Source organism: Rhea americana, unplaced genomic scaffold, assembly GCF_003343005.1.
Source record: "Rhea americana isolate MKP2758 unplaced genomic scaffold, rheAme1 scaffold_341, whole genome shotgun sequence".
Taxonomy (NCBI): domain Eukaryota; kingdom Metazoa; phylum Chordata; class Aves; order Rheiformes; family Rheidae; genus Rhea; species Rhea americana.
Window position 1 is genome coordinate 434,710 of NW_028186470.1, and position 10,989 is coordinate 445,698.

Sequence of the window (10,989 nt, forward strand, 5' to 3'; positions counted from 1 at the left end):
GGTGCCGGGGGACCCTCGTGGGAGGCTGCTCTGCCGGGGCTCGTTGCTGGGAACGCACACGCGTGGCGGTGTCCGTGGTACATGCTGCTGAAGACCAGCTATCTCGAAAATAAAGCGATACATATGCTCACGTACACCCCATTTCAGTCCTGAATTGCCTTTTTTTTTTAAAAAAAGAAGGCTTTTGGCAAGTTTTGGGTAAATCTTTCAACCTTTCTCTTCAGAGCACCCTGGGGCTTTCCTTTCCTACGTGAAGTACAGTCATGACAGATCAAGAGTATGTTCTTTGCAAGTGGAAGAAGCGTTTATGGCCAGCAAAGGTAATAGATGTACAAATGAAGAAAAGTTTTGTGGAGGTAACTTAGAAAAGGATGAAACAGAACAGAAAAGTTATGAGAAGAGGCTAATCTATTGATAATTTTATACATAAACTGAAAAAAAAGATGCTGCTCTACTTACACAGCTCTATTAACACAGCTGGTGTTAATAGCTTAAACAATTAACCGAAATGATAGGCATTATTTTTTTTGGAAGCACCTGCTCTAAGTGAATATATATGTATTTCTAAACAAGGGTTAACCTGTAGAGTTGCTAATAATGAAACAAGATGCTACAGAGTGTTAACCCTTTACAGGCTGTTCATATTAAAAACCTTAAGTTGGATCTATCCTTTAGTCTAACAGACTTGGTCAAGGATTTTAAATGCATGTCTGTCTTCTTTAATGTAGATTTTGTCCAAGACTGAAGTTCCTGGAAAACCGTCCCTTACTAATGTAAAGGAGACATCTTTTAAAGTTGAAATACTTGGCTTGGAAGAACAGTTGAGTATACTTGTCATTGTCTTGTGCTTGTGTTGTTAGATTAAAAAAAGAGAGAGAGGGGAAAAAAAAAAACCTACTGCAGTGCCTGCATCTGAAGGTACCTGTGAAATGAGATTGCTGACTTACAAAATGATTAGATGTCTAGCCTAAAACCCACTGCCTTTTTAGAACTGAACATATTGTCGTCTAGTGGGACATTCATAAACAATATTCCATTAGCTCAGACATTACTCATATTGGATTGTTTAAAAAAAAAATACTGGCTTTTAGAGGAGAAATACTATAGGTCTTATTACCAGAAGAAAGCAATGCTAAGCTTTTAAAGAAACTGTCATGGCATTAAAAATGTTAATCAGCACTATTATGTTTTCAGGATTAGCGTCAACTGTGCAGATACTGAACCACTGAAGGAAGAATGTATACAAAACATCGCCTCTAACTTAGGTGAGGATACATCAAAATGCTTGCTGTGTTTTTCCTGTAAAACATACGCAAAAACAAAGGACCTAGTAGATAATATTTATATATCTCTCTTGTATTTCTTGGGTTTTTGCTTCTCCATTCCATCCATCAACTTTGGAAAGAGTAAACATTATCAAAGCTGCTTGTATTCTTTGTGCATTGGAAGAAATGGTGAGGTTAATTATGAGTACTTGCATCAGAATAAGAGAAAAATGCTTTGGAAGCTTGCACTTTGTCTTTCTATATACTACACCTTAAAAATTGTTGATGATTTAAATATTGAATTCTGTCTTATGACAAATGTGCTATAAATACGATTTCTTATGTCTTGTTTTTAAAAGAAAGGTTATTGCTTATGTCTTTCCAGTAGATCAGGGGAAGGATTCTAGTGAGGCTGTAGAAGAACTGAAATATCGCCGTTCTCTTAAAATTGCCCTAGATATTTTGAGTCAAAATGACTCACCCAGACAAGTACCATCCTCAGAGGAACAAAGTACTCAATTATCCCAGAAGAATAATGCAAGATCTTGCTCATCTACCCCCTTAACTACTTGTCGATCACTCCTGACTAAAGCAGAGTTAGAGTTTGAGACTCCCAAGAAGAAAAGAGAACAAAAAAATAACCCCAACCTGAAGACTGATATAAAAAACCAAAAGTTGAAACATTCATCCATTTTGAAAGAGGGCACTAAAGCACACAAAGATGGAAAAAAAACTTCAGAATGCAGGACTAGGGACTTGTATAATGCATCAAACTCAGAAAGTAAAAATTGCAAAATGACAGAATCAAAATCACTAACAAGGCAGAAAAAAATCAAGCCCAGACTGCTGACAAAGTCCCAGACAAAAAATAAATCTTCATTTAAGCCAAAGGAGGAGAAAAGTAAGCAAGGAAGAAAAAGACCAAAAGGTGCAGGATCACCCATATCAGGTATCAGTGATCTTCCAGAGGATCAAGTGCATTCTCTTCCTGAAGAAAGTAATCCTGTGTCTGTTACCTGCAAGTCCAGCACAATACTATCTGTCAGAAGAAGGGCAAACACCAAAGGTCAGCCTAGAAGGACAATACTGGATTCTTCTTGTGAATGTGCCTTGGATGACTTAGAGAGCAGCATCAGTAATGAGAGTGAAAATCTAGCAAAGAAATTGGATGGAAGGAAAAAAACAGTGAATTTAAAATGCAGAAAACGGGAGACCAGTGTGACTCTGTCTTCATGCAAGAAAAGGAAATGCATAAATTGCCCTGAATCTTCACCTGGGCCTTCGAACCATGGAAATATCTCTGATAGTTTTCTGTCTAAGCTTAAAGAGGAAGAAAACAAGCATGCTTCACACATGCTTGGGAATAAAGTAAAGGACTTTCAGCTGCCTGACTTTGAGGAAGTTGAAGGTGAGCATACCTCCTGGGGAAGAGGAAAACTTTGTGTCTTTTGATTTACATGCACTGTTTTTATCTTTCTGGAATGTTGCAGGGTTTTTGTTGTTGATGAGGTTCTTAAGTTGGTAGTTTTATGCTAAAATATTCTATTTTTCTTTTTAAAGTTTTAAGGAAACAAAAAATGTGATTAATAGTGGCTGAAAGACTAAAGCCATATTTAGGTTTTCTGGAGCTGTGAAGTATGAATTTTCAGTGCAAAACACTGATCAATGTTTTATGTCTGTCACTGGATGACTTACTAATTTCACATGGAATTTTATCTTTAATGCTATCCAGTTAGTGTGCAGGTCAGTGTTAAGATGAAGTGATACTATATAAAGGATCAGGCTGTTACAGAGCCCTGAGGCAAGCCTATTCTTGTTCCTTTCCCCCCCCCTTTTTATTATTGATAAATAAGTATGATTTCRATCATGGCTTAAGCTGGGGGGGCTTTGGCTTAATAGCATTATATTATGAATTTATTTGCAGGTATCTTGTTTCATTTGCAGCCATTTCCACAAACTTGCTGCTTCCTGTCATAAACTTAGGGACTATCTATTTTCTGACCTTCTAGGAAGGAGAATCTGTAGTGGCACAACTGAATTCAAATTGTTAATCTTTACCTAGGCAAGAATCTTGAGGGTTTCTATCATGTAACAGCCTCGTGTTACAGTTATTGATGCTTTTATAGGCTAACTTTCATATTTATGTATCTCATGTGGTTAGAAGCTGATCCTTTTAATCATTTATAGCTTGGCTTATCATGACTGAGGTTTGCTGCTCTTGGCAGGATTGGAATCTTCCAGTATGTCTTCAAAGATAAGTTCCTCAGAGAATCTCACTCTCCTCTCAGCATTGGTAGATGAGGAAGAGGAGGAAGATGAAGAACTTCCTAGTATTCTGTCACATCAAGGTAAGGCATGAGCGTACCTGTCTGAGACTTAATCACCCAAGCTTTGTGCTTTTAGAGAACATATGCTTCTAATTTGTTGGTAAGTCCTGGTAATTTCCATTAATGAAACCATTTGGGAAATAGGGCATGGTGGGTTTGCTTTACTTGAAATATGCTGGAGTGAAATCCATGGGATACTTTGTGTGTGAAGGGAGACCAACAAGTTGGGAGTTAACTCTCTTGTCGTTTGGGGTTTTTTGTTTGTTTGTCGTAGAGCCACAGTCAATTGAAGAAGGGATTTTGGTCTGGTGCAAATTGCGAAGGTACCCGTATTGGCCAGCAGTGGTAAGAACAACTATCTTTTCAGAAAATGTAGAAAATAAGAGGTCTGATAAGGGACAGTTTATGTTCTGCAGTGTCTTCTGTCCTTTTTTGATTCACATGGAGTTGGAAATATTCAGCAACTTCCAACAGAGCTTTTCCTGATTTCTAGCACATTCGTTTCCTAAAGAAGAAATGAAAGCAAAACCAAAGATAAGAGAAGTAAATTTACACAGGGCAAAAGCACATTAAAAAAATATAGTTGATTCACATATTGAAGTAGAGAATTGCTCCTATAAGGATCCTTATTGATCCTTATAGGAGCAAATAGCTTGATTAAATCCTTTATCATTAGAGCTGTCTTTTCCAGTTACTTAACTAAGAAAGGTCAGATCTGTATGGACTAATGAGGACAGTCTATCAAGGTGTTGCTCTAGTTTGCAATACATGCGAATTCAAACTTATTTTTTCATCTTTGTATAACTCAGGTACAGGGTGCATTAAAAAGTACTAAAGAAAATGTTTCTGCTTTATAAGGCTGTTATTCTTCTAGGATGCTAATGAGACTTTATCCCTTCAACAGGTAAAAAAAGTGAAGCGGAAACACAAAAAAGCAAATGTGCTGTTGATAGAAGGGAATACAAATGACAAGACAAAAGGGTAAACGTGGATTTTGGTTAGGTTTTGAATCTTGGGCTTCTATTGGGTAGTCTTCTATACTTTATTCCTAGTACAGTGTGTATTGCAATATGAGTTAAAACTAATGTTGGTCTCAAAGCAGGAAACCAGTTAAAGCTAGGATTTGCAGTTATAGGCTACTTGCTTTATTGTGCTGCTATTTGAGATAGGCTGGCRTTCCAGCTAAATGATACAATTTATGCGAGGAATAACAAAAGGCCTGGGGATAGGGATACTCTTTTTGTGCATGTGTGTGTGCGCGGTGGTGGCTAAACTTTCTGAGAAACAGTATTTCAGGAAATGTGGACCTGCCTTTGGTTTTGTTCTATAACCAAGTGCTTCTCGTTCTATAAATTTCTAAACTTTAGCTTGTCACGAAAACTAAAACTACTAGAAACTCCATTCTTGAATTGCTTGTGAAACCTAACCTTCAGGGAGATGTAGAATTGCAGGAAATAAAGGCACTTAAGGTGCATGTCTGTTTTAATTCACTAACTGTATTTCTTTGTTCCATCAAGTTTTTCAGTATCTCTTAGGAATCTAAAGCATTTTGATTGTGAAGAAAAGCAGGACTTAATAGTAAGTACTGCCATTATGATACACATACACATATGTACAAACATTGGGAGCGGGGGAGAGGGAAATACTTATGATATACAATTTTTACTGCTAGAGGAGTGTATTGTTGGTCACTAATCTACTGCCTGTTTTGTGAAGAGGTATGCTCTCCTATTGAACAAAGTAGTTAAATGTAGTGTGATTTATTCTCTGCAAAATGAAGAATAAGGTGGGAATGGGATCCTTGTGACACTTTGTCCTCTCCAAAGCGAGGCTGAAGTTGTGTGCATATTTAGAATGTAGCTTGCTGCACAGAACTCAATCTCTGTTTTTGTTTGTGGGTGGTCTACATAAATCAGAGCTCCCCTCGCGCTGCATAGCAATGTGGTTACAGAAGCTGAATTTGAAGAAAATGCAGAAAACTGTTGCATATAAACTTTGACTCGTTAATAGACTTTTTAAAATGTTTTTGTTACTTTAAGTTAGTGTCTTAGACCTAAAAACTTCAGTAGGTTACTTTTTTAAAAACACAAATGGTTCTTTATTGTAGGACCGAGCCAAAGAAGCTTACTGCCGAGAAATTGAGTGGTGCATTCGATTGATTTCTGATTACCGTATTAGAATAGGTAAGCACATGAGTGACAACATCATCCATTCTGATATAGATCAGAAAAAAAAAACGGTAACATTAAGGTTGTCAGCTTTGTTTCAAGAACTTAGTTAACTTATAAATAACCCTGCTTTGGACTTTTTAGGTTGTCATTCTTTTACGGGATCCTTCTTGGAATATTTTGCTGATGATATCAGTAAGTGAATTTGTGGTGAGATTATCTTTTGTGTTCCCCTTTTAGTAAATAAACTGAGCTCTAATGTTGATGAATATATGTTGAGTTATACATTAGACCTGGTGGGTGGATACTATTCAAATTACTACATGTCATTATTAGACTGTAGAATTTTCATTCCACAACAGAAACAACATGGAAAAAGTTATGTAAATATTGATTATTAAAGATAAGATGCTAGATTAAATTGAGTAATTGGTCACTTTGGGTTGTAGTGAGTTCATTTAAGAATTTCTTTCACAACTTCAACTCCCTATTGCTTTTTAAGGCAAAATGAATTTTCTTCCCTCTATAGTGGAGGAAGAAAAAACCTCTTCCCTCTATCAAGAAAGCCCCTTATTTTACATGTATGTAAATATGTATGATTGTGACTTTTCTTTCAGGCTATCCAGTTAGAAAGGAAGGTATTCAAGGTTTAGTCCAAATGAACTTTACAGATGTAGCAGAGGAAGAGCTTGAAGAATCTCTGTCAGAAACTTCACCTAGTAAGCCCTCCAAGAAACTCCTTCCTGATAGAACAAGGGCTGCTAGAGATAAAGCTAATGAAAAGATAGTAGAGTTTATAGTGAAGACCAAGGGAGCAGAAGAGCATCTTTTGGCTATTTTGAAAAGCAGAAAACAATCCCGGTGGCTGAAAGAATTCCTGAATTCAAGTCAGTATGTGACCTGTGTTGAAACTTACTTAGAGGATGAAGAACAATTAGACCTTGTAGTAAACTACTTGAAGCAAGTATATCATGAAATAGACACCAGAAATTTGCATCAAATAAATGGAGATGGAATAAAGTTTATTTCGGATGTCCTTTTGCCTGAAGTAAGTACATTAATATTAGTGTTTTGTGATTCTCAGTTACTGACTTCCCGTGCTCTCCAGGAATTGACATTTGAGCAGGACAGATGTATTGAGGCCTACCCACCAATTTGAGGCATGGACCCGTAAGCCCAAGAGGCTAACATTATGCTTAATCTCTATAAACATCTTGAGCAGAGTGTTAAAACACCAGTGCTGGAAACTTTTCAACTATGTACATGTGTTGGTAATCAGAGAATAAGTATGTTGAAGGAGGTGGAGGAAGCCCCAATATTAACTACAGGCTTCCTGTTGGTGCTGCATATGTTGATTTTAATAAAATAGCAAAGTTATAAGTGATTATATATGCACTAGTGTAATTCTAAACACTGATTTTTAAGCCATTAGTACAGAATGGAGAAGCTTCAAGTAATATGATGTTTTAAAGGGAATGATTGTTTTTAGTGTATTTTGATAGTTCTTTCTGAAACTTTTTGTATAGTTCTTTTCTTTGGAAAATTATTTCTGTGGAATTTGTGGGTTCTTTTTTTAAGTTATACTTTTGCAGACTTCCTGTCTTTGTTAGAGCCTAGGTGAACAGTTATTTTTTTGCAGGAACAGAATTAAGAACACTTTAATCTGGTGGTAAATATTTATCCTGACTATGTTAAAGGACAAGTTTGTACTTTGTGTTGGAGAATTTTAAATGCATAGTGAGCAGTTTCATCCAGGTTTAAGTGGTTGAAGATCTTACTCCAAAAATGTACTCACCTGCTGAGATTATTTCAAATAATTGTAGTTTTAATTTAGTCTTTGTTTCACTAGTATCAATGAACTAAAAGTCCTTTTATAGGCCATCATTTATGCAATTTCTGCTGTGGATGACATAGATTACAAGAAGGCGGAAGAGAAATTCATAAAAGGACCATCTGTGAGCAAAAGGTATCTTTTTATTTTTAGTGTTTTCTCTGAATTTTTATGTACCAGCTTGCTGTTCATAAAGAAGGTATGAGAGAAAGGTGCACTTAGAGGTCAGTATCCTCCCTTCCTGCAAGACCAACATTCTCCTTGTCTAAATAATGAAATAATTAAATATGGGAAGATTCTTGCTGAGTTATACTAACACACTACACTTTTTAACACAGTAGGGTTGTTTTTACTGCAGAACTTCAACTCAACCTATCTCTTTTTTAGGGAGAGAGAAATATTTGATGAAGAAATTTTAGAAAGAAAAAAGTGGAAGACTGAACTCGCGTCTGAAGACAGCAAATAAATAGTGGTAGGAACTTTCCTGAGTGTATAGTGGCATTGAATGTATATAATGGAGAAGTGGTTACCTGTATAAAATGTGTATTTTTTTTATCAATATGTAAATAGTCTTCAAAGGATGTAACAAATCATTATAATGCTGTATTACCTTAAGATACAGTTGTATCTTCAATTTTAAATTCTGCATAATGGCATTGCATATTGAAAAAGACAATGTATAAATAGGTAGTAACACTTACAAGTGCACTGCCAGCCAGTTATGTTCAGCCACTCTGTGTGCTTGAAACAGAATTCACAGAAGAAAAGCAAAGGTTTTGCAAAGCTGTTTTATATAACTCTTGTATTAAGCTTTTTGTATTAATGATTGTGGCCAAATATCTCTGACAAGTGAAGGTCAACTGTCCTCAAAAACATGTACTTGTACATGTACTGGTAAATTATATAGCCACATATTGCTTGGTAACTGTAATGCTATTGAATATACTGTCTAGAAATCTTTCCAAAGGGTTGACTATTCTTAACCTACCTGTGTTTAAAAATGGGAAATAAAACTGGTACCTGGTGGTGAAACCCAAGTCACAAAGGTTTTGGTGTTTTGGTTTTTGGTTTTTTTTTATATATTATTTATTTTTTGTTTAGTAGGACAACTGTGAAATTCAGGGAAGAAGGAATCCAATGCATACTTCAAACAAAAAAAGCTTCATATTTCCACTTAAACCCTTTTGAATGCTGTTTTTAAAACAGTGTTTAATACCATGATTTTAGAACTCTTTCGGTTTTTTTATTATTATTTTTCTGTTTTGTCTGATTTAATCATGCATTACTCCCTCTGCAGGCTTTTTGCTAAAAGTGTAGCATATTGTAGGTAATTACTTCTGGCAAACCAACAGCACAATTGATAACTATTTAATGGAAAAGAACCAGTGATTGGTATTTGCATATGCTACAGGTGAAATCTGATCTGTTTACTTGTCCAACAGGAATGTGATTTGATTTTACAAGAAGTAAAATTTAAGATTTTTAGTGAGAAACTAGGTGAGAAACTTAACACAGAATCAATATACCATTTTATATTTATCTTGAATATAATACTAATTGAATATCATTTAATCTTAATTACATTGTAGTGTATATTGAGTCTCAATAGTCACTCTGAATCCTTATTCAAATAGAACAGTACCTAAGTGATAAGAATACAATATCTCATTTCTTTTAGTTTTCACTAATTTTGGTGATAAGGAATAATGCATTTCCTGTCATAGCATAATGTCTTTGATCACAAAGTTATAAAATTAACTGGAGACATGAGTGATGCTTAAAGATGGAGATTTATTGGGCCATGTGCAACTAAGTGTATGAAGCTTCCTGCCTGTAAAAATGAACCCTATTTAGGTACTCCTCCTGCAGGTGCTAGTAATGGTGATTTAAAGAGAGCAACATATCTTAAGGTTCCCTCTCCTTTAAACATAGTTATCTGTACACTTTTCACAAGTACCATAATATTTGTGGTACTGTAAARAAACTTAAGATTTTTTTCAAGCTATTGCACAAAAGTATAACCTCCAAATTGTGCTACCTTCTTTATCCAAATATTTGCTTTTCATACCTTTCTCACAGTAGTATCTTTTGTTTTTTGTTTTTAAAATGAGAACTGGTCTATTGAATCAAATAGTACTATTTCACCAAGGAGTGAAAAACGGTATACATTGTGTTGAAGCACTTGTAAAGACGTAAACATGTTAAAGTCTTCTCAGCTTTTGAATCAGGGTGATTAAAAATTATTTACAGGTATATTAGTATCTCAATATCAAATTCAGAGTTGCAATGTAAAATTTTTACTGCTGTGGTGCTGTACAGAACTGATTTCCTAAATCAGTTAAAACTGGCACATGAAAGATGTAAACTCTCCAAGATTTAGTATTACTTTACCTGAAATGAAAATATTATTTCAAATCCTACTTTTGATCTGTGGCCTTAATTGCACAAAGCGTTTTGCACCTGAATTTTGTATTGCCTGAAGCCTGGGTTTAGTCTGTATGTCAGATGCAACCCTAGCATAATGTTTTTAAACAGTATCACAGTTACATGTTAATAAACAAGGGGTGACTTTATTTACAGGTAGTAAAATTGAAGATTTAGTGAGAAATTAAGAAGAAAGAAAAAAGCAGACTTACTGTTTTCTGTTGTTGTGCTTTAGTTAAAGCAGCTATTCAAATGCATCATCCCTGTCAAGAACAAGCTACTGATTAAGGTTGTTTCATTTTAATAGATGCAGATTCCTTTAACTGAACTTCATACCTGTAACAGTGTTAAATCAGCAACTGAGTGTGTTGCCTACTGGTATTTGTTTCTCRGATATTAAAACAGTCTGGAGGAAGATTTGAGGAGTGTGTGGTGCGTTTATCTAAACCTGGAGCTCTTGAGACTTAGCTGGGAATTAACAGAAGCAGGATTTTCTGCTGCTTCTCTCTTCCACAGTGGTCTAAAGCAGTGTTGATAGTGCTCTTTCCCTGCGCTGGCGTGGAGTTGATAGCTGTAGCTCCCAGCCGTTTTTGGGCGAAGCAGCGCTGCTCTCTGCAAGCGCCTCTCAGAGCGACGTTAGCTCCGCTCTTTCCTTTTAGCCGAGTGGGGCGAGAAGCTGTGGCAGCGGCGTGGGCCGTGTGCTTGCAGCCGCACCGGTTTGCGCGCAGGAAGTGCCGGTTTCGGGGGCAAAGACAAACGGGAATAAATAACGCTTAGAAACGCTCCCGGCCACGCTTCACCGCCACCATCCTGCTGCGGCCGAGGAAAAGCAGCGCGGGGGCGGGGGAAAAGGAAAGCACGCTGCCGAAACCCGGGATCGAACCAGGGACCTTTAGATCTTCAGTCTAACGCTCTCCCAACTGAGCTATTTCGGCCGCTGCTGCGCGGCTCCCTCCCCGTTCCGGCTGAGCGCC

General features: G+C 36.5%; 1 protein-coding gene and 1 non-coding gene across 7 annotated transcripts; one reads left to right on the forward strand and one right to left on the reverse strand.

Moving 5' to 3' along the window:
• Window positions 1–28: 28 nt before the first annotated feature.
• PWWP3A (PWWP domain containing 3A, DNA repair factor) lies at window positions 29–10,432 on the forward strand. Of its 6 annotated transcripts, none has more exons than XM_085311481.1 (14): window positions 167–320; window positions 729–820; window positions 1,195–1,265; window positions 1,651–2,673; window positions 3,491–3,613; window positions 3,867–3,937; window positions 4,497–4,573; window positions 5,110–5,170; window positions 5,700–5,775; window positions 5,905–5,955; window positions 6,378–6,808; window positions 7,638–7,726; window positions 7,979–8,063; window positions 10,172–10,432. In XM_085311481.1, the coding sequence occupies exons 1-13, from the start codon at window positions 264–266 to the stop codon at window positions 8,055–8,057; spliced, it is 2,301 nt and encodes a 766-aa protein (XP_085167607.1). In that variant the 5' UTR covers window positions 167–263; the 3' UTR covers window positions 8,058–8,063; window positions 10,172–10,432. The 6 variants fall into 6 exon arrangements, 4 of the variants coding, with proteins under 4 accessions (XP_085167611.1, XP_085167607.1, XP_085167608.1 ...); XM_085311482.1 differs by having other exon boundaries at window positions 10,323–10,432; XR_014896648.1 differs by lacking the exon at window positions 7,638–7,726 and having other exon boundaries at window positions 29–320.
• Window positions 10,433–10,877: 445 nt separating this feature from the next.
• Window positions 10,878–10,950, reverse strand: TRNAF-GAA (transfer RNA phenylalanine (anticodon GAA)). Its single transcript has one exon. It is a non-coding gene; the product is annotated as a tRNA-Phe (tRNA).
• Between the last annotated feature and the right edge of the window lie 39 nt (window positions 10,951–10,989).